This window comes from Quercus robur, chromosome 7 (assembly GCF_932294415.1).
Source record: "Quercus robur chromosome 7, dhQueRobu3.1, whole genome shotgun sequence".
Taxonomy (NCBI): domain Eukaryota; kingdom Viridiplantae; phylum Streptophyta; class Magnoliopsida; order Fagales; family Fagaceae; genus Quercus; species Quercus robur.
The window spans coordinates 19,874,864-19,898,673 of record NC_065540.1 but is presented as its reverse complement, the minus strand read 5'-3'; the positions used below and the strand labels follow the sequence as shown (position 1 = coordinate 19,898,673).

Sequence of the window (23,810 nt, the reverse complement as noted above, 5' to 3'; positions counted from 1 at the left end):
TATGAGTCTGTTAAACATCGACTCATTACCTACTAATTGGTAATTGGGTCATGCTAACGAGTGTCCTAAGAGCACTTGTCAAAAATCTATTTTAGAAAAATTTTAACATCACTTTTATGAAAAATAAAATAAACTGTCAAAACATTAATTGTTTTTTTTCTTTTCCCATAAAAACTTTCTTTAATTGAATTTTTAGCAAGTGCTCTTAGGACATTCGTTAGCATTTTTCATGACAATTTCTTAATATCGTGTTAACTTCATGATGTCATGTTACCAGGATATGTCAGATTTTGTCGCCTCTAATATCGGATAGGAATAACGCTGCTAGTTTGGTGAGCGTACTTCCTAGTACCTAAGCTAACGCAGTAATCCTTAGGTCATTCGTTAGCATTTTTCATGATAATTTCTTAATATCGTGTTAACTTCAAGATGTCATGTTAACAGGATATGTCAGATTTTGTCGCCTCTAATATCGGATAGGAATAACGCTGCTAGTTTGGTGAGCGTACTTCCTAGTACCTAAGCTAACGCAGTGATCCTTATGTGAATTGTAAATGACTACCGAAAGTAAAATAACCCAATTCGATTAACGCATATCATATAGATATAGTTGGTAAACAGAACACTGAACTATGTACAACAACGTCCACAAAAAACAAAAATTACAGTGTAAAACAAGCTAGTTTAATTTCCAGGGAAGGCATTGGAGCTTAGAGCAAGACCCTGTCCATGTACTCGTGCATTCACCTTTTTCGCCATCACAACACTTGCAAGCAACTCCAAGTGTCGAGAAAATCTCTGAAAATCCTGTAATTCAAAAGACACTAAATAATATAAGCGAAAATCACCAAATATTAGGGAAAAAAAACAGAGAAATAGTGTAATTCTTACTTTGTTGGGAAAGTGGCCTTGCTTCTGTAACTATTGGTTTCTGTGATGTAGAAACAATTGTTGTAAGCAACAGCAGAAGAAGCAGTGGCTTAGGTAAACCCATATTTTTATTGATTTGAGTAGAACTAAACCTCAGATGCCATATATTTCATTGCCCAGAGGACAAGACAGAGGCTGGCAATGTGTTTGAAAAAACCCAGGCCTCTGTTCTATATTAGTTAAAGAAGATAACATATATATGGATTACTTTAGTGTGGAAAAGCGGTGATAATGAATAATCTAGAAGGGTGGCTATTTTATGCTTTAATAATTGGAGCATATTACAGATATTATTATCTCTAGAAGACAAAGAAAGACATAATTGGCCGTGTCACACGTTTCCAACTTCTTTACGACTCTATTGGGGGGAGGTACTTGGTGGAAGTTTCCCCAAGTCTTTTAACTTTTAAGTCAAGTGGGGAGGATGGGACCTACCAACCACTTCATTACTTTGTAGTTTGTACGATCATTCTATAGTCTAGACAAATATAAACAAGGGAATTTTTGGCTTTTTTCCTTTTGTTGTTGTTCATTTTGTTCACTTTCTCTCTTGAGTCCTTTGAATTTTTGAGTTGTTCACACTTCACAATATGAGATTCATCGAAAGTGGCCCTCATTGATTTTAGAGCACCTTTTTCGTATTTTTCTTAAGTATTTTCGTGTTGGTGTGTCATCAAGGCCTTCGTTGAAATTGAACACATTACCCTTTCCCCTTATGCTAGGGTAAAAGGGCAGTTAAGTGATAGATGAGCTAATGACTAAAGCCTATAACTAGGAGGCGAACAAAGGGTTTGAACAAACATCTAGAAAATTTTTTCCTCGTGGTGAAATTTCTAGTAAATTTTCCACCACAACAAATGATGTGTTCTCTTACCATCCGTGGAATTTCCATGGATGGTAAGAGAACAACACATCATTTTGAGTGCATCACATGGGTCCCTCTATGCTCTAATAATGCACATTATAGTACCCAAAGTCTTCGTCAACCAAGGACAAAAACATCAAGCAATAATTAACTACGTATATTTTGAGTCACAGAAGCAAGGATTGTACTAAAGAATATGAAGTTCTGTCCAACTAAAGTATGAACTCAATAAAAAAACTAACCCAACCACCCACTCGTCTATAGATTACTATGTGCTTCTTTAAAAAAAGAAGAAGATTACTTTGTAGTATGTTGCTTACGAAGTAATAGTCACTAGATATATACAAATATAAACTATAGGAAGTCTTTGTCTTAAGTAAATTGCACACGGTAGCTATTGATTAAGTTAATTTAACCTTACCCTTACAACAAGTTCAGTTTGCAGGAGCTCTTAATTAACCTGGGACTATGTTCACTTTGCCAGACAAATCCACCACTCAAAACGTATGTCACACAACTTGTGGTTTAATATGATTCTTGGTTTGAGGCCATAATCTTTAAGAACTTTGGGTTCATCAGAGAATTTTAAAAAATAAAAATAAAAATAAAAATTTAATTTAATGGAAACGTGAGCGGCAGGATTCGAACCTGCGCGGGCAGAGCCCACATGATTTCTAGTCATGCCCGATAACCACTCCGGCACGCCCACGGTGATGCTCTTGTAGCCCACTTTTCCTTAGGTATCCAATTATTTCTATGCTTGGAAGTAGAAAAATGAGAAAACAACAATGGAGATGCGGGGTATCGATCCCCGTACCTCTCGCATGCTAAGCGAGCGCTCTACCATCTGAGCTACATCCCCTAGACGTGTTTGATTCTTATAGTACATTGTAGTCTAGTTTAGTAACATATGTACAGTCAATCCACATGCACTAAAAAGCTAACACACAAGTTTCAGTAGTTTTATCTATTTCTTTAGTTAGCCTCTTCTGATTTCTTCTGTCCAAATCAGCAGGACGACTATGAAATTCCTCAAACAATATTAGAATAATTAATATTCTTCTTTTCAGGTTTTCACTCACATTTCCAAACCAAATCAATGTCTCAACCCAACTATCTTTTTTCTTCCCCAAAAGAAAAAAAAAAATACTAATTCTCTCAAGCATTTTCGCATGTCACAAATTAAAGCAAAATATTCAATTATTTTAATACATTGCCAAAAAAACAGAAGGACAAAGGTAAAATTGGAAAGAATTTTGATTTCAAGCACAATCAAATGCTTATTTTGGAACTTTTTTTTTTTTTTTTTTTTTTTTCTAAATAATACTTCATTGAACAAATACCAAAAGACAAGATCTATTGGTGTCTCTGATGAGGACTTCAATAGAGTAGCGAGAAGAATTTGATGGATTTTAAAGGGGCTGTATTACATACAAATTGATTCAATGCACCATCCTCTAAAATAATGTTGGCTAATCCTGACTCACGACCATTTGCGATGCCAGTAAACTGTTTTAATTTGAAGGACAACTAGCACTGAATCAAGTTGGTTATGCTTTCTCATCTATTGATTCTGATTTCTGAGTTTCTAACAAGGTGATTTTTTTAAAAAAAAAATGTTTTTAAGAAACGATCAAGGTGAATTTGAACACACAATTTTCGATACGGGACACTCAATGAAGAGTTGTTCCACAGATTCAAGGATTGCATTACATTGTGTAGTTTATGTTGTAAATATTTTCTTTATGTTGTTAAATAATAAACAACATAGGTAAAATTGGAAAGAATTTTGATTTCAAGCACAATCAAATGCTTATTTTGGAACTTTTTTTTTTTTTTTTGCTAAATAATACTTCATTGAACAAATACCAAAAGACAAGATCTATTGGTGTCTCTGATGAGGACTTCAATAGAGCAGCGAGGAGAATTTGATGGACTTTAAAGGGGCTGTATTACATACAAATTGATTCAATGCACCATCCTCTAAAATAATGTTGGCTAATCCTGACTCACGACCATTTGCGATGCCGTAAACTGTTTTAATTTGAAGGACAACTAGCACTGAATCAAGTTGGTTATGCTTTCTCATCTATTGATTCTGATTTCTGAGTTTCTAACAAGGTGATTTTTTTTTTTAAATGTTTTTAAGAAACGATCAAGGTGAATTTGAACACACAATTTTCGATACGGGACACTCAATGAAGAGTTGTTCCACAGATTCAAGGATTGCATTACATTGTGTAGTTTATGTTGTAAATATTTTCTTTATGTTGTTAGATAATAAACAACCATAATATAAATTCTAGGATCTTGAATTATCATGATTCCACAACTTCAAAAATTATTTATAAAAAAGCTTACCTTGATCCATTGCCGAAATTTTCTTAAAATCAAATCTTAGTATAAAAGGTACTTAATTCTTAGGGCAAAACTTAGGTACAGTACCTTAAGTTCCCTACTTAAAATTTTGACATCTGTCCAATTTAACAACCCAAGCAAACAGCGTTAAAACTTTTTTTTTTTTTTTGTAGGGGCAAGATTTGGAGCCCGAGCCCAAACGTATGGAATCCTGGTCTAATAAGCCCAATACAATGAATTTTGTAGAATATGGATCAAAGAACTAGGTCTTGATGAGTTGGGCAACGGCTAGTATGGAGTTAAAAATCAATCAAACACAAATAAAAGCCATCATTGCCAATGGACATTCAGTCCGAGGAGACCAAAATTTAACGTATACAGATCACAATATTAAGATTGTTTAGCATGCTACAGTATTCTCTCTCTCTTTTCCTGCCTCCCCCTCTTTATGGGGGCTCTTCCACATTATATAGCTCATTTCTGATCATTTGGACCTTACACTTGTTGATCATCTGGATCCCCACTTAAGTACCCATCCTATCAAACACCCCTTTCAGCCCTCTGTGAGTTGTGGCAGCCAAGGCAGCACTATTCAGGGGTCTTCTCCACATTAATGTGGCCAAAAAAATAGCTACAGTGCATTTAATGTAGTTGTGGCAGTTTTTCCTTAGATATTTTGAGTTTTCTTCCCTCTCACGTATTTAGGAGGCGCACTTCAATTGCTAGAGTACACACTTGGTCTGCGTTTGTCGTGTCCAAGGAGGAGTTCCTCCTCGAACCTTCTTCCCTTTGTTCCCCACTGATGAAACTTGTAATGTGGATCATTTAAGTCGTATTCTTCTCCTCGGACTTGTTAGTGTCCTTGGACAAGACCCAAGGCCTAATACATTATTTTGGGCCCTAGCCCCTACATTTTTATTCCTCCTTCTTTTTCCTGTACTGCAAACGGTTTCTTTTCCAAACACAAAACCTTTCTCTTCCAAACCACCTATGACCCTTCTCTTCCAAACCCAAAACCCAAAAAATAAAATAAAATAAAATAAAAATAAAAAATCTCATATCTCTCTATCTCAATGTGAGTATGTATGTGAATCTGTTTCCTTCTTCTTTTCTGATCTATGATTCTCTCTCTCTCTCTCTCTCTCTCTCTCTCTCTCTCTCTCTCTCGGTATGTGTGTATGTATGTGTATCTGTTTCCTTTCTTATTTTCTAATCTATGATTCTTTCTTCTTTTCTGATCTATGATTCTCTCTCTCTCTCTCTCTCTCTCAGTGTGTGTGTGTGTGTGTGTGTGTGTGTGTGTGTGTGTGTACCTGTTTCCTTTCTTCTTTTCTGATCTATGATTCTTTATCTCTCTCTCTCTCTCTCTCTCTAGAAAAAATAATGAAAGAGGTTGTGACGATGGCGTTGTTGATGTTAAGAGTGTGGAAGTTTCGGGTATAGCTGAAAAGGGTCCATTTTTTGGTTTGAAACACAGTAGATTTGGTTTTTATTTTTTGATCTTTCCTGTTTGGTTACTGAGAAAATGAGGGAGAAAGGTCCATTTTTTGGTTTGAAACCTAGTAGAAGTCATGGGTTCTCTTGCAGTTGCAGTACAAAAAAAAAAAAAAAAGTTTTAACGTCGTTTGTTTGGGTTGTTAAATTGGACAGATGTCAAAATTTTAAGTAGGTAACCTAAGGTACTGTACCTAAGTTTTGCCCTAATTCTTATAGAATTGGTTTCTCTCTCTTAACCCTTTTTTCTCTTTAAATATTCAGTGTCAGTGATGGAGTAGCTGAATGTCTCTTTTATAGGTAGAGAGATGACCAAATTCCTTGTATCTATAATCTCCAATTGCCCATCAAAGTTGGAGTTACTTAGGAAACTTACTTCTCCATTAACAAATGTTTTAAGGATATGTAACATCTTATTAAACCATTACATATATGAAGTTATCAAATAAATACGTTATTATAGGACAATTTATTCTTACATATGTCTTGAATTTGGAACCTTCAGCTTAGAATAAAGTTACTTTTGTAGAGATAATTTTTAGCTTCGAATCCATCCTGAACTTGATAGTTAAACTCTGGGTAGTACTCTCTAAACTTTTATTTTAGTTAATTTGTGTTGATGGCCATTTTGGAAGCTCAAGTGGAAAGGAGAAGCCCAGCAACGCGGACAGAAAAGAGTTGGTAAATGGATAGAAAACTCATTAAGCCCAAGCGACAGGAATAATGGATCACAGGTCCATGAGATAAACAAATGGGTCTTGAGGGGATAAATGGGCTTAAAAGAGCCCAAAAAAAGAGAAAAAGCAAACAATGGGCAGTATATGATGTGGAAAAGTGAGAATGGGCCACAGCAGGCCCAAAGTAATAAAAGCAAAAAAAAGTAAGGGGTTAATGGCAAGCCCATGAGCCCCAAGGATGAGGGATAATGCAATTGGGCTGGGGAAACCCAAAGAACTCAATAAAAGCCCATGGGAATGTAAAGTTAAGAAAAGAGCCAACGAAACCTAAGGAAAGAAAATGGGCCAAGGACGCCCAATAGAAAACGAATGGGACACAGGAGCCCGCCAGTGATGTAATAAAAGAACCAATGGTCGTATTGGGCCATTGGGAGAAGAATAAACGGCAAGCCCAAAGAGGCCCAACAGGATTAAGGCAAACAACTTCGCAGCAGGAATGATAAAGTGGTATGGCAGGAGATAGTAGCAGGAAAAAGGGTGGGCTGAAGAAAGGCAAAACCCACCGTCAAGCAAAGCCCAGCCCCTAAGTGGGGTAAGCCATAAAGGAAAAGGGAACCAGAAAATAGTCAAAAACGAACGGCAGACTATGCAGGCCAACCCCGACAAACGCATGAGCAACAGGCAAATTTTGGACATACATGGAAGAGAGGCACGCATAAGGCCCAGACCTCACCAGCCTGTACCCAGCTAATACAAGACACGGTGAGGTCATGGGTCAGAGGTAAAAGGGCATGGTTTGGTGGTAGGGAGAGTGAAAAACCTATTCTGAGGTTCCTGCTCGGGCTCTTTTGGGGGAAGTGTTTTGCTGAAATTACATATCACCCAAAAAAAGCAAAGCTGAGTTGAAACTACTAGGTGCATGCCATGAGGGATAGGGAGAGAGTAGGCACCCACACCGTAGCAGGGAAGGGTGTCATAGCAAACAAACAAACAAAATAGTTTTCTTTTGTTTGGCGATGGGGAGTGGCACACAGATAAACCAGTGGTGGTCGGCAAGTACACCCAAACTAGACAAAAGTGGTTAAGGGCTAAAATAGTAAAACTCGGTCACGATAGACATTATAAAAAGAGGCCCTTGCCGTGTACAGGGGAGAACGATACAAGCACCACGGTATTAGGAATTTGAAAACCAAGAAATAGAAAACAAGTATTAAGAAAAAGAAAAAGAAAGAAAAAAGATAAGAAAGGGGAATATTAGAAGAGAAGGAAAGAAAAAGATAGAGAGTTAGAGCGGCAGGCATGCCCCAATAGGTTGATTCCTTCTCTCCCTCTCAAAGTCCTACTCTTTGCCGAAAACAAAAAGTTCTCTTGTGCACCAACCATTCAGGTCCGCTTCCTTCAAAGTGATTAATTTCCACAGCAAGATTTCCCTGGGAGGTTATTCACTTTGAGAAAAGGCGTTCTTCCCTATCTAGTTTTGGTCATGCAGATCAGATTTAATCTGATTTCTTTCTTCTTTTAATTAACCCATATACTACCCATTTATTCCCTTTACTTTCTTTATAAAAGTAATTGTTGTTAAATTGTGATTATCTTTTCTTGATTAAGGATTATCTATTCACTTTAATTAAGAAATCAAAGTACTTTCTTTTGTCTTATTATTATCATATCTGTCTGCCATGACTCATCTAAAACAGATCTACCCCCCGTAAGCGCGCTCTTGGCGAATGAGACATAGTTTGTGCACAAGCTGGACCAAATTGAGTTGCAGTTGGACCAGTCTCAACTCCCTTACTCAAAATATTTGAGCGCAATACCACAGGAGGCAGCCCAACCCGATATAACCAAAAAGGCCCACTACAATCTGTTTAGAAACAACTTATCTAGTTTTTTTATTTTTTTTTGTGCTAAATAAGTTGATTCTTTTTTTTTTTTTTTTTGCTGAAAGTACGATAGCAAAAAATGAGAGTGAGACCCACAATAAGCTAAATATACTTAGCATTTTGAGCAAATTCATAGGGTGAGATCTGCAAACAGTTTACTGTACCTAGTTTTTTTTACCAAAAACATTAGAGTGGGACCTGTAAACAGTACCTGGCTGGTTGGGCAATAAGCTAACCAAAGCAAAAAATAAGTTTCTTTTTTGCAGAAATCACGTGAGACTCACAAATAATAGAAAATATGGAAGAAGAAAAAAAAAAGCTTGCTTATAATCATATCCCAAACACACACTATAAAAAATAAAAAATAAAAAATGAAGGGGTCTTACCACAACATAATAGTTAAAAGAGTCTAGTGGTTACAATACCAAAATATATGTTCTAAATTAACTAAAATAAAAAGTTAAAGGAGTTTATTTGTTACAGTATTAAATTGACTAAAATAAATGTTTAGGGGGTATAAGTAAAACTATCCTAAAGTTAAGGGCAAGCCTTCATAGTGCCTTCCAATATGCTTTTTATAGAAGGGCACTATCATGGAATTGATCTTTGTTGCTCAATCAAATAAGCATTATATCATTGAGAAATTAGGTGCTTCGGATTCATATGTACTTAGGTTGTGTTTGGATGGCAATATTTGGATTTGGATTTGAAATCCATTAATTTAAAATGCCTTGATTTGAAATCCCTTAATTTTAAAATTCCTTGTTTGGGTCTTTTCAAACAATGAAGGATTTAAATTCATCATTTGAAATTCCATTGTTTAGATACCTAAATTTGGATTTGAATTTAAGATCAATAAATATATTATTTTATTTTTTTTTAATCCTTCTACATTTTTTTAAAAAAATTTTAAATACATGAGGTAATATTGATAATCCAATTGACAAGGTAATGACTAAATATTTTTAGTCATAGCCAACTAAAAAAATATCTTGCCAGCTATTGACAACTAAAATGTTTTATATCAACTAAAGAGGACACTCCATTCTCAAAAAAAAAAAAAAAAAAAAAAAAAAAAAAAAAAAACCTAAAGAGGACACCCAAATGCATGGGTCTTTTTTCTCAACATTCAAAATCTCAAACGTGATTGTAATTATATTTGTTACTTATTTATTATGTTCTGACATTCATGATGACCATCTACATTTAAAGACAAAGGTTAGATTATACATGTGCAACCTTTATATTTAAGGTTTCCTTTGAATTCTAATTCCCAGCATAAAATGAGAAGGTAGCAAAATTATGTTCCTAACCTAGAAGGCAGCTTAGAAAATGAATTCAATGTTGACCGGTACCATAAACCTATTTAGAAAAATCAAATTTTAAAGAGAGCAATTGAAAAACCTTCCAGTTGATGTTATTATAGATTTTTTTAATGACAACTTCTAGTTACAGTTTGAAATAACATAAAAAGGCCTATAGCAAGAACTCTATACTAGCAATTATGAACTTTCTTTACATTATTTCAAATGAATATTCTCTCACTTATTACTTCACAACTCATAGACAGTTCATAAAAGCATTTCATCAAACACATAATTTGCATCTCACAAACGAAAATACAAATAGAAAATAAAGACAAACCCAAAATAAATTATTAAAAATACCATGAAACAAGATGCACAAACAAATCAAACAAAACCCACAAACAAATCAAACAAAACCCAAACAAACCCACAAAAAAATCAAATAAATCCCACATCCTTTGGGATTTAGATTTAGTAGAAAGAGAGAATTAGGGAGGTTAAAGAGGAAGATAAGTCATAAGAGTAGAGAAAAACAAACTTGAAGTTGGAGAGGGAGAGAGGGAAGAAGAGCTTGTGAGTTGTGGCTAGAAAGAGAGACACAAAGAGAAACGAGCCAAGAGAGAGAAATAGAGCACAACGTGCATGAGAGATCTCCAAATTCCAACGTGTGTGAGGGAATTTGAAATCCATGGATTTGGACCTATTAAATTCTAGTTGGATTTGAAACCAATCCAAATCCATTTCTTTGAACTTGCCCAAACAAAGAATTTGAATTTAGGCCCCCTCAAATCTAAATCCAAATCCAAGTCCAAGGGATCCAAACAGACCATTAGAGTCTTGTGGATTTTGATACAGGTGCACTTTGATTTTTGAGGATGTGCTGAGCTGAATTTGGGTCAAAAACTAAATAGACATTTTCCCTCTAGTGGGAAATCAAGTCTAAAATACTAAAACCCAATATCCGTCTTGATTGCTTAGGCTGGCAGGTCTAGTTTGATGAGATCCCTACCACTCAAGATCTATTGTTGTATTCATGTGATTATTTATTGAAAATACCATATAAGCTGCAGTGAAAATAACTTGAGTTTTAAGTCTATCCAGACATACATTTTGGACGCAAGCTATTTGCTTATTTATTGCTGAATGGATTTGGACACATACTAAAATTTAAAACCATCTACACACATGAAAAAAAAAAAAAAGAGCGAACTATTAAACATTAAACCACATTCGCTCCAATATCTTTAATAAAATATATTTCACAAAAAAAAAAAAAAAAAAAAACTTAATAACATATATACAGTGTCTTAGCCCCCCACCCCCAAAGAACAACCCAAAACAAAGAAAAGAAGGGTTATGGTCATGTTCTCTTGAAAGGAAAGTGTCGCAAGAAAACAAAGTTTATTGAAAGAGTGCTCTAAATGAAATCTGAACCGCCCCCAAAATGTTCCAAGTCTGGATGTGTCCCTCTCCCAGGTCTCCGCGGGTCTCTGAAAGAAACAGAAAGGAATTATGTTAAATGCTTGTTGTTGCTACTAGAGGTTCCGATTTAGTGCTGCATTGCCCTAATTTATGTACCCCGGAACACACTCAATTCCAACATATCATGTTAGATAGAAAACCCCTCTAACCTTAACCTATCAATTTGAACACTCGTCAAATCCCACATACTATGATAAAGTCAGCCCATAGGCCAGTTGTATACAACTATACATTTACAAAACGCGAGGCAAAGTACTGAAAAATTCATGTAACTGTTTCAAGTTCATTACCAGTCACGCCCAGAAAATTCACCAGGTCCATTTAACCCAGTTCAGCAAATGGATCAGGCCAACATATATATTGCCAGATAGAAAAAATGGGAGGTGTTCAATTTGGTGGCTTTGGAATCTGCATGTCTCCTTTAAACCACCAACGTGTGCGCTCAAATGCATACTAACTGTTGTAACTATTGAATTATAAAATAAAATAATAAAAAAATTAAAAAAAGCATACTAAAGCAGTAATATCAAATCCTGTATTATACGAACATGAACACGAACACCCTGTAATGGGATAATTAAACTCGGAATGTTCCTAGAGCCCTGTACTTCCTATAAGCACAGGCTGGTACAAGAAACTATGAAGAAAAAGTACAAAAAAATATTTATTTTAATTTAATATCATTACATTTTTTTTTTAAATTCAATAGTTAGGGGGTGGGGAGGCGCAAGTTAAACTGAAAGGCTCTTGGCTAATTATTAAATTTTGGAGTCAATTGTATTTTTATTGGTCAATTGTAATTTATTATAAGTCTTAGTAATTAATTAGGTTTTAGTATTTTATTTCCACCAGTGAAGTCTATTTCTGTAACTCAAATAATTGGGTTTTTCCAAGTCAGAATTAGGGTTTAGTTTAGTAGCCTATATAAGTACAATATTGTACCCCTACGGAGAGATTACAGTTTGATTGATGACTACAATTTCTCTTTGAATTTTTCCAATGGACTAGTGCCGACTCAAGTTATCCCTAGGTATCAACACCTAGATGTTCTCTCTTTAATTGGTGTTGACTCCAAATAGGCCTAAGTGCTGACTCCTAGGTTATCTATCTTTTATTTTCATGTTCTTCAATTTTGTTATTTTTTTATTTTTCCTTTGGCTGAAGATACACGGTAAATTTATCCCTCCCTAGGTCATACAAACTTCCCAATGTAATGTAATAAATAGATGGAAAACATGCTTCAGCCCAAAACTTCGTACAACAAGCAATTAACTTTCTACTTTTGGTAAAATAGAGTTTATTTTTTCTTCTTTTATTTTGGGAGAACGGTAACATAGGCTTTAAGAATATCTATGAAAAACAGAAAAAAGAAGTATTTCATATAATTCAACTGTCTAACAGTAACTCATGTGGAAACCAGGTGAAAATATGTCCAAACTCCAATTAGATCACACCCCAAAAAAAAAAAAAATCAGTATTAGGGACAAAGTCAGAAATCACCCCAACCCCATTTCCACCCTCTAACTCATTGGGAAACTTGAATCTAGGTCAGGAATTAAACTGATATCTTCTAAACCACCTATCACATTGAAATCCAGCATTATCACTGTATTTCACATGATTAAGGAAACAAGGTTTGGTTTTAATCATAAAACTTTGGAGAATTACTCAGTTATTGTGGTGAATTTAAATTTTTAATGTACCTTGTAAATCGATTTGGCTCAAAACCGGGGACACCAGGTGGGCCATAGGGATCAAAACGAGCACCTGGAGGAACACCCCTGTTTAAAAAAACCAATTACAATTAGAACTTGGCAGTATGATAGCAAATCAGAGAGAGAGAGATCTGAAAAACTCACGGTAGTCCTCCAGGGAATCCAGGATCTCCCCCAATTCCACCAGGGAATACAGGGTCTCCCACCATTCCGCGCCAGCGAGGATCATTAGGTCCTGCTTCCACATGACAAAAGAATTTTAACTAAATAAACAAACTCAGCCAACAAATGAGGGGGGGTGGGGGAATCGGGCAGGAGAAGAACGCCTCGTTGTACGAACCTAGATACATGCTCCCACCACCAGTTCCAAAACCAGGCCTGAGGACAATCAAAAGAAATTTACATATAAACAATGAGTAATGCAACAACCAAAAAGGTCGGCAATGACCAACAAATATTTGTGAAGGAAAATTACCGGGTTGGGTACATTCCAGCACCGGGACTGGGAAAAATATCACTAACACCACTAGGATAAACAGGAGGATAAATGATTCTACAAAGCACACCAAACACATTTAATTAGCCTCATAGTTTGATAAGTAATTATATAAACATTATTTTTAATTCAGGGACTGTAAAACCACAGTCATCAAGGAAACTGTTTAGGCTACAAATCAGCATTTTAACATGACAGGGTCCAACAGATAATATGCATTATGACAGGATTCTGGAGCAAAACATAATCATCAGCAAAGGAAATTCAATCCCTTATAAGTGAATGTAGCATAAACAATATGCTACATTAACATATAATACTTTTTTTTTTTTTTTGGCTAAACTATAATACTTATCACATTAAGCAACACTACTCTAGCTCCTCTATAAAAATAAAACAAGTTTCATTTGCTAAAGGTTAATGGTAAAATACCCACAAACAGAAACAAAAAAGAAATTACAAAATTTCTTTTGTGAAAAGAATAATGTAGAAAATCCTGTACTGTAAAAGCAGAACGTGCGCAGAGAAGGGAAACAACTAGCCATTACAAAATGTAAAATTTATAGGCTGAAACAGCATGATTGGTGTAATGATATTGACAAACTCAGACACCACCTAGCCCTTCAATGCCTATTGAATCCAAAGAATGGACCAACCACCGCAAAGCCCAGGTCAGTGTCACAGAATTTGTTCAACATTCAGAAACAAAGTTTCTACAGTATGTGAAGAATTTATTAGAAAGACCCTACCCTAACTGCAGTTGCCCAAAAAAAAGTTCAAACTAATAAATGTATGACAACTATGTATTGGACCACATACACATTGTCAAATTGGCTATTCAAATTATCAACGAGAGAGAGAGAGAGAGAGACCCTGAAGGATGGGTTTGAGGGCTTGAAGGTCTGCCAATTGGAACCTCAATGTTTACATTCCTGCTTGATGTTTCACTGGTCTCTGAACTGCAGAGTAGAAAGGAAAATAATCATAAATGGTAAATCATAGGATGAGCATTGTTGTTAAGAAATACTTTTATCTTTTTCAGGGTTCAAAATGAAAAGCCACATTTCAAGTCAAATTAAAAATTAAATCCCTGATCAAGTTATATATAAACAATCACAAATTATTTGATACTTCTGCAAAGAAAATTGTCTTTATTTTGGAAACTAAGGAAATTGAGATGAAGTGAAATGTGGACTGCTTCGAGAGAGCACAACCTCCAAACACAGAAAATTGTCTTTATTTAGATGTCTTGTTTATTTTATACATCTCCTTTCAACATTCATTGACTTAAAACTAGGAACAGAACAACATTTAGACCGAATAAAATAGGAACAAGTAAAACAACTAACACAACAACTGTTGAATTTGGTGATTTCCATAGAAGTTGTGTTTTGAAAAATCCCTTAATGCCTCCTCCTTAAAAGGAATTAATGCCATCAATATAAGGGATTTTCACCCCATTAGCCTAATTGGTAGCATCTACAAATTATTGGCGAAGGTGTTGGGCCTGTTGGCTAATAGAATGAGGGGGGTGCTGGATAAACTCATATCAGAGACTCAAAATTCCTTTGTAAGATAGACGATAGATTTTGGATTCAGTGCTTATCACAATTGAATGCCTTGATAGTAGAGCAAAGAGTTGTGTCTTGGGGGTTATTTGCAAGCTAGATATTGGGAAAACTTATGATCATGTGAGTTGGGATTCTTTGTTCTATTTATTGAATAGGATGGGCTTTGGGGAAAAGTGGGTCAAGCGGATGAGAGCTTGTATTTCTACTGTTCGGTTTTTTGTTCTTGTTAATGGTTCCCCAGCTGATTTTCTAGTAGTTCATGGGGTTTGAGGAGGAAACCTGCTATCACTATTATTATTACTTCTTATTATGGAGGTTTTGAGTAGGATGTTGAAGAATACTGAGATGTATGCTTTTATCCATGTCTTTCGAGTGGGATCTAATATGGCTGAAGGTTGGAGCATTTCCCATCTTTTATTTGTTGATGACACCATTCTTTTGTTGCAATGCTTCAAGGTTGGGATTAGACAATAATTATTTTGGAGGTGTATTGCCCAACTCCATTGTCAATATTTCATCCCAACTTAAATCCTTTATTAATAGAGGGAATCAAACATATGGAAGTATTCCTATTAGGGTTGAGAACCTTGTTAACATAAGTATACTGGGAATAGGAAGCAATGCTCTTGTTGGTACAATCCCGAGTGGTATTGGAAAACTAAAGAGCCTGCAGTTGCTGATGTTGTCTAGAAATAGAATTACAGGACAGATTCCTCCCTCCCTTGGTAAAATTACTATAATAACAATTTAAAAGGCTATATACCCAAAACTTTGGGGAATTGTCAAAATTTACAATTATTGAACCTTTCTCAGAATGGTCTGAATGGTAGCTTTCCCAAGCAAATTCTTAATCTTTGTTTTCGGTCCATTTCCTTGGACTTGCTAAAAATATTTTCTGAGTGGTCCTTTACCACTAGAAATCGGAAATCTAAAAACTCTTGTGGAGCTGTATATCTCTAACAACTTATTCTCTGGTGAGATTCCTAATAATGTTGGAAATTGTTTGACCTTAGAACAACTTTACATGCACAACAACTTCTTTGGTGGAAACATTCCCCAATCTTTGAGTAATCTTACTGGTATTTGAGTCCTAGATCTCTCACATAATAACTTGACAGGTAATATCCCTCTATACTTTGATAATTTTCCTCTTTTGCATTATCTAAATTTGTCTTTCAACAATCTTGATGGTGAAGTACCAATGGAAGGCATATTTAGGAATTCAAGTGCAGTGTCAGCCATGGTAAACAGTATACTTTGTGGTGGTATATGAGCATCTCAGCTATCAGTATGTCCTGCCAAACCCACTCAGAGACAGAGGAGTTTCATATTGCTGAAAGTAATAGTACCTGTACTTGTTGGGGTTACATGTGTTATTGTACTTTTTTCTACCATCCTTTGCAATTGTTCAAAGCAACAGAAGGATTTTCACCAAACAATTTAATTGGCCAGGGGAGTTATGGTTCTGTGTTCAAGGGAATTTTAGATGGAGATGGAATAGAAGTTGCAGTCAAGGTACTTAATCTTCAAAACAAGGAGCATCAAAGAACTTCATGGCAGAATTTAAAGCCTTTAGAAACATTCGACATCAGAATCTAGTGAAGATCATAACTTCATGCTTAAGTGTTGACTTTAGAGGCAATGATTTCAAAGCTCTTGTATATGACTTAGGGTCCGTTTGGATACCGCTGAAAACTGAAAAATACTGTAGCAAAATAATTTTTAAATGTGTGAATAGTACCGTGGGATCCATTTTTAATGAAAAAGTTGCTGAAAAGTGAAATTTGTGGGTCCGTAAACAGTACACGATGTGCACTGATTGGCTGAAAAAGTTTGAAAAAGTCAAAATTTGCGGTAACTGTTCATTGAACAGTACATGAACAGTAACCGCAAATCTAAAAAACGCGTGAAAAAAAAAAAAAAAAAAAAAAAAAGGCTGAAAAACGCAAACGCGCTGGTTTTCAGCGCAATCCAAACGCAGCTTTAATGCCTAACGGGAGTCTTGAAAAGTGGCTGCATGTAGAAGAACAGGCTCCCCACCAGAGGGACTTGAACTTAATGAAGAGATTCAATATAGCCACCGACGTGGCTTTTGCACTTGAACATCTTCATTTCTATTGCCAACCACCCTTTATTACACATTTTCTAAATAATAAGCACTGATCATTCTCATTTTCTTTGAAGCTGTGACAGACTTGAAAGTTAATCAGGAAACAGAAGTGGTTCCAACAGGGGAGGTTGATAACTTGGTTGAATTGGCAAACATTTTATGTTGTATTGGTTCATTGCCTATGACATTTTTTTTTATTTGATAAATATTGCCTACGACATATTTGGAGATGCCATTAGGTGCTCCGTTCAAAGCCACTTCTGTGTGGAATTCTATCTTGGAAAAGATGGAGAGGAGATTCTCTGGTTGGAAGAGACTTTATCTATCCAAGGGCGGGAGACTTACTCTCTTGAAGAGCATGCTTTCGAGTCTGCCAACATATTATCTCTCTTTCTTCTCTATTCCCAGATTTGTTGTTGACAGGCTGGAAAGGATTCACAGAAATTTCTTGTGGGGTTCAACAGATGCAGAATTTAAATGCCCATTAGTGGCTTGGGACAAGGTTTGTTCCCCTGTTGAGGTGGGAGGTTTGGGAATTAAGAAAATTGGAAACTTCAATCAAGCTCTATTGGAGAAGTGCTTAAGGAGGTTTGGACATGAAACTACACATTTGTGGCACTAGGTTGTAGCTTCAAAATATGGTGAAGAATGGGGTGGATGTTGCACAAAAGCAAGTCAAGGATTGCATGGTTGTAGCCTTTGGAGGAGAATCAAAATGGGCTGGTAGACTTTTTTACAACATGTGACTTTTGATGTTGGTGATGGTGTTCAAGCTAGGTTTTGGCATGACTCGTGGTGTTGACACACGCCTTTAAAGGAGTTATATCCGGTCTTGTTTGCTTGTTACATTGACAAGGAAGCCTCAGTGGCTGAATTGTTGAACCCCAATGCAAGTGGTGAGGGAAGGAATTGGAAAATTAACTTCCACAACAAGGTGCATGATTGGGAACTGGATTCAGTGACCTCATTATTTACCCATATTTACTCTCTGGTACCTAATGAGGAGGGGGGAGATAGGATGAGACGGTCTTTAAATGCGAATGGTACCTTTGATGTGCACTCGTTCTATAAGGCTATTTGTTGTACAGGTGGTATTCCCTTTCCTTCGAAGAGCATATGGCATGTTAACTCCAAAGAGGGTTTCTTTTTTAATGTAGACTTCCACTTGGGATGAAATCCTTACCATTGATAATTTTCAATAAGAAGGGCATCTCTTTAGTGGGTTGGTGTTGTTTGTGTAAGTATAGTGGGGAAATAGTGCGTCATTTATTGCTTCACTATGATTTTACTTATGCCTTGTGGCGTGAAGTTTTCTCTATGTTTGAAGTTCACTGGGTAATGCCAATGACGATTTCATCCTTATCATTTGGGTGAAGGAATTGGTTTGACAAGCAACTCCTCAGATGTCTAGAATTTAGTGTCATCTTGTTTAATGTGGTTAGCATAGAAGGAGCGCGATTCTCGCACATTCCAGTATGTTGAAAGATCCCAAAAACAGTTGAAATCATTATTGATTCGCAACCTGTTTGAGTGGTCTCGGGTTTGGAAGTTTAATCATTGTACCTATGTTTCAGAATTTCATGATTCTCTTAGCTTTGCTATGTAATTTTTCAAGACCCTTTGTATCCATCATCGTGAACATAAAGTGTTTGTTTATTCTTCAACAAAGCAATTATATATGAATCAATGACTAATTCATTTTAGAAAAAACACATAAATAAGCAAATAAACAATGTTCAAATCAGGAAGTGCCTCAAATGCTCATATGAATCTAACATTACATTAATGTACAGATAATCTCTGAGAAAGATTAAGATCAAATACCTTGGAGGAGGTTGTGGAGAAGCATACAATTTAGACAGAAGTTGAGTATCAAGAGTCTTCACGAGACCCTCCAGATTCTTATATTGCGTAGAATAATTGGTACCCCCATTTCCACCAACATAGTCCTCAGGACTGAAATTTAACAACCCATATTTGCAATTGAATATTTACCAAAAAAAAAAAAAAACCCAATTGAAAAAGCAGAGAAAACATACTTAATTTCAAGATGTAGAGGCTCGGGAGCCCCCTCGGGGAGAGCATCAACGAGAAACTTGTCGTTGATGACAAGGCACTTGACCAGCACTTTCTTCCAATCCTTTTCTGGGTTTATGTACACGAACGCGTACTCGTCTTCTTGCTCGTTCCACTCCTCGATACCCACCTCCTCTGCGCACACACAAACCCCAAACGACTAGTCGTTTTGCTTTTCTTTAATAATTCAAACCTATAATTTAGAAGAAAAAATCGAGAGAGAGGGAGTGTGTGTACCTGTGGAGGTAGAGGAGAGGGCGTTGTCGGAGAAGGCAGGGGGACCGGTGGCGACGAGAACATGGCCGGAGGCGAGGAAGGTGGCGTGTACGGCAAAGGCAATCTTGTCGTAGATGTTGCGGAACGAGGGTCTCGCTGCTCTGATCACCGCCATCACCGTCTTGTCAGTCGCCATGTTATACAACACTTTTTTTTTTTTTTTTTTGAGAGGAGTTTAGTTAGTGCTACTAGATACCAGTTACCAACAAGAGAAGTTTTACTTTTGAGGAAGAAAGAGAACGATAATAAAAAGGTGATGTTTCGCGGTTCAATCTAGAGACTCTAAAAAGTTTATACATATCTTGTGTTGCAAGACAAATCGGTCTCGCTTATTTTCGCAGCTGTGTTTGGCCAGTTAAAAGCCCAAGACCAACCTCAAGCCCATTTTGGTGGATTTCAGAGATATAAAGAAAGGGCCAGAGCCCCGAGGGGGGGCTCATTAGCTTCGGATTTGTTATGTTTATGTTATTATAAATCCTGGGCCAAAGTTTACTTAAAAGTTCTTTTATTGGTCCAACAATATCAAGACTCACCACAACTCAAAAACAAAACAAGTGATGTGAGAGTGTAGATTTTCTCCTAATACTAGATTTACTTTCACTTACTCAAATCTTTCAATAGCATGAACCCAAGGTTTAGCTAAGTTTTTAATACAACATTTTCTTGAACATTGGATTTTGAACTCCACCACCCCCAAAAGATATTGGAAAACTAAAAAATATTGGTCCCTTACTCCCTTGATCGTGCTCAAAAGGGCTCAAAACGAGGTGAAATAACTTGAAATGGGTTATATTAAAAATGGTTTATATTGAAAAGTGCAATGCACGTTAACATGGTGACTAGAGCAAAGCCTGCACCTAGTTAATTTAATGATTTCATCAAAGTTAAGGAGTCAATTAAAAAGAAAAAGAAAAAAAAATCATTCAATCTTCACTAATGTAGCTTGAAAATCATGTACTATATATAGATTTCTTTACAGTTTTGATCAAAAGAGGGTAACTTCTAACAAGACCAATATGTGATATGTATACAATAGTCAATATATTACTGGTAATTTAAGCAACAGTCTCTGCTACTGCCTTGTCCTTGTGTCTTCCAGTAGCTCTTATGTAACAAAAAACTGCCACTAAGAAAGTTGTGGCTAGCCCCCCTAGTATTACACCACCTCCAGCAATTGACTTATCCACAGAGTGATGCTGCTTTCTTGGGAGGATCCCCTGCTCTTGATCACTCACATTTTCTTGATTGTTTGGATCAATTGGACTTGTTTGAATCGAAGAACTGGATTCTTCTGTAGAGTGCATTTTCTCAACTGTTTGAGGTGCGTCTGATGGGCTTGGGCTGAAAACATGTTCACCATATGACTTCAACATTTTAGGATGGTGCTTTCCAAGTTTTCTAGTTCTGGGTGCTTCTGTATTATACAAATTTTCACCATTGGATGGACTTGGAGACGGTGGATTTAAGGTTGGTGATCCATTAGGCTGGACCATAGTCTGAGTCTTTTCACTGGCCAAGGCTAGAACAAACAAAGCTTCTGTTAAAATCAAGTAAAGCAATAGAAATTGAGCCATTTTTAGTATATGGGATTGGGGGGTTATTAGAGATGCTTTTTCTCTTTGAGGGTATGAAGGTAGACATTGGATTTAGGTGCTATATATAGGGCGGTTTGCATTAAAAGCTGATCCCATACTAGTGTGGTTCGATGGAAATTTCCCTTTGTTTGATTCCAAATATAATTTATTCAATTTTGTACTTTTGGTTTAATGGGGTGTCTGTGGAATAGGGGGAATTGGGGAAGAGACACGAGTAGGCATTAGAATATTAGAAATACAACCAGGATTTGAATCAAGGGAACATGTAGATCTCTAATATGTTTATTTGTCAACTTGTAATGCAATTAGATTGAAAATTAAATAATGTGACAGAAATTATTTTAAAAAAAAATTAGGGCCCTCTAGTCCCCATAAATCTATGAAGGAATAGAAGGTGATCAGAAGTTGCTAATTTTTAGTTTTTTACATGTTAAGGAGAATTCTGGACCCAACGTCGAAGCCATAGTGATAGAAACTAATACATTTTCACAAATAATAAACCCATTTCATTTTGCAATGATGATATCAAATCAAGCCTAAAGTTACTTGGAACTCGAGTAGGCTACTAAAATGTTAGTGTTAGTTATGTGTGTAACTGTCAATTCAAATCAGCCTAAATGTGAATTTTAATGACGTACCAAAAAAAAAAAAACGTCCTCAATCTACCGAGGTGGTAATGTAAATGGCAATCATAAGAATAGGTCATTTACTTGGGTGACTCCTCAACCTGTCTTCTTAAGTGAACAATATCGAAGAAAAGGATTTTTCTTCTCACGATAGGTGAGTATTTTTCTCTCTAGGGAGAGACTTTTCTTCTCACATTCTGGGTGAGGATTAGTTAATTCTCAATGTTTGCCTTCAATTTTTTTAAGAGTTTCAGTAAAGTCTATTTAGAGTTTTTCCTATTCTCATGATGGATTCGGATTTTATGGACAAGTTGCAAAGTATAACTTTGATAAAGGATGAGGGAGAAGTCATTAAGGTTGGGGTCTCACAGAGGGAAAGGATGCTAGAAGAGTGTTCCCTCAGTTTGTTGGGGAGGTTTCTCACAACATGAGTTTTAAATCAGCGTGCAGCCAAGAGTATGCTACGATTTGTGTGGAGGATGGGCTCGGATTTACGCATTGTTGATGTGGGGGATGATCTTTTTCAACTCAAGTTTACAATGGAGAGTCAGTTGAAATGGGTGCTAGCAAATGGTCCATGGAGTTTTGGAGGACCACCATTTGGCATTACGAAGATGGGAGCGAGGTATGACAGCAACATCGGTTAGATTCTCTTCAATGCCGATGTGGGTTCAGGTGTGGGGTTTACCTTTTGATCTGTTATTGGAAGAGGTGGGCAGGGATATTGGCAGTGGTTCGGGAGAAGTACTGGAAGTTGATTTGAAGGCATTTTCGTCTGACCAAGCTCGCTTTATCAGAGTAAGGGTGGAGTTGCCATTGGATAAACCATTACGCCAAGGAGGAGTTGTCGTCAGTCCTGAAGGAGATAAGGTTTGCATTGGTTTCAAGTATGAACGTTTAGTTGGGCTTTGCTATCAATGTGGTTGGATTGGTCATGAGGTAAAGGAGTGCTATGTTCCTAGAGACCGAAAACAGGGGTGTCTTCCTTATGGGGAGTGGTTGAAGGCGGGGTATCGTAGAAATCATGGGAATGCAAACAAAGCAAGACGTAGCCTAGGACGGCGGAATGATGATGTTCAAGCTGATCAGGGTGATCGGGTTTCTTCACAATGGAGGGTTAATGAGTAGGGCGCTCCAAAAATTGGAAGTGAAAGTAGCCGGAGGTTTTCAGTGCAGTCGGACAGTCTACCTGAAGGTGGTATAGTCGACGGTGCTCCGTCAGAGGGTGCTGTAACAGTTGAGAAGGATTCAATCATGACTGTGAAGAATCACGTTCCTGTTTTTGAGGAGCTGATTTCGAAGATTAATCTTGCCATCCAAACCAGTTCAAATTTTTCATTCTCAAAAGCAAATCCAACTGTCAGTGTGCCAGATTCTAGCACGATTTCCTCTGACTTGATTGAGGTGGTAGTCATGGATGAGGATACTGTTACCTTCAATTGTAGCTTGATGGGAAAACAAGTTGAGCAAAAATCGGGTTTTGAGGGATTAGAAATTGGTTTTAAAGTTGGATATGGTAACGTGCATGGAAACAGGAATAATAGTAAGGGCCGGCCTAAAAAAAGTGGTCATGAAGATAAAAGTAGGAGTCAATCTTTGCATAGCCCAAACAAAGTGGAGTCTGTTAAGGAGTCTACAAATGGAAACCCTATTAAGTCTTCTGTTGTAGATGTGGAACCTGGGTACAAAAGAAAGCAAACAGAAAAATTGATTAGGGAGGGTACGGATGTTAAGGGAGAAAAGAAACAAAAAATTGTGGAGAATGAGTAGACTTGGCAAAACGGGCGGGTCGGGTCGGGTTCGGGTCGGGTCAATCGGGTCACGGGTCAAACGGGTCACGGGTCAAAAACGGGTCATTTTAAGTGGGTTGAAATCGGGTTCGGGTCAATCGGGTTGCGGGTCGGGTCGGGTTGACCCGTATTTTTCACATGAAATTTTTTATTTTTTATTTTTTATTTTTTTTATAAAGAAAACAATATGTATTTGCCATTTGGATAGTTATGCAACATATTACTTGATGTAAAATGCATTATTTTGAATTCACTACTTATATAAAAAATAAACTCAGTTAAACTTATTAATATTTATTCAATAATTTTAAAATTATACAAATCCTAACATTGTCATCTAAAACAAAACAACACAAAGATAAGTAAAACAAATATACAAGTTTTATTTTTACACAATATCAACATTCAAAAAAAAAAAAATTACAAATGACTTATTGGATAACTCATTTGATAAAGAATTAAAACATATAAGAAAGTTACAATTTTAAAATCTATTATCAATTGTGGTTGACACTCTATTTCAATTTGAGATATACATTAAAGTTTGATTGCTTACTTA

The 23,810-nt window shown here is 36.4% G+C and overlaps 2 protein-coding genes, 1 long non-coding RNA gene and 2 other non-coding genes across 6 annotated transcripts; all 5 read right to left on the bottom strand.

Annotated features, from left to right (window-relative positions):
* Positions 1–337: 337 nt before the first annotated feature.
* Positions 338–1,565, bottom strand: LOC126692682 (uncharacterized). 2 transcript variants are annotated; one of them, XR_007645060.1, is made up of 3 exons: positions 892–1,186; positions 520–807; positions 338–352 (listed from the first exon to the last, which is right to left on the bottom strand). It is a non-coding gene; the product is annotated as an uncharacterized LOC126692682 (long non-coding RNA). The 2 variants fall into 2 exon arrangements; XR_007645059.1 differs by lacking the exon at positions 338–352 and having other exon boundaries at positions 569–807; positions 892–1,565.
* An 857-nt stretch (positions 1,566–2,422) lies between these two features.
* TRNAS-AGA (transfer RNA serine (anticodon AGA)) lies at positions 2,423–2,504 on the bottom strand. Its single transcript has one exon. It is a non-coding gene; the product is annotated as a tRNA-Ser (tRNA).
* Positions 2,505–2,584: 80 nt separating this feature from the next.
* TRNAA-AGC (transfer RNA alanine (anticodon AGC)) lies at positions 2,585–2,657 on the bottom strand. The gene has a single exon. It is a non-coding gene; the product is annotated as a tRNA-Ala (tRNA).
* An 8,069-nt stretch (positions 2,658–10,726) lies between these two features.
* Positions 10,727–19,513, bottom strand: LOC126692681 (probable proteasome inhibitor). Its single transcript, XM_050388379.1, has 9 exons — positions 19,202–19,513; positions 18,928–19,099; positions 18,713–18,844; positions 14,080–14,166; positions 13,187–13,264; positions 13,052–13,089; positions 12,856–12,946; positions 12,700–12,777; positions 10,727–11,004 (listed from the first exon to the last, which is right to left on the bottom strand). Exons 1-9 carry the CDS (start codon positions 19,374–19,376, stop codon positions 10,932–10,934), a joined length of 924 nt encoding a protein of 307 aa, XP_050244336.1. The 5' UTR covers positions 19,377–19,513; the 3' UTR covers positions 10,727–10,931.
* Positions 19,514–20,150: 637 nt separating this feature from the next.
* Positions 20,151–20,850, bottom strand: LOC126690862 (uncharacterized). Its single transcript, XM_050385984.1, has one exon. It carries the CDS (start codon positions 20,812–20,814, stop codon positions 20,296–20,298), a length of 519 nt encoding a protein of 172 aa, XP_050241941.1. The 5' UTR covers positions 20,815–20,850; the 3' UTR covers positions 20,151–20,295.
* Positions 20,851–23,810: the final 2,960 nt, after the last annotated feature.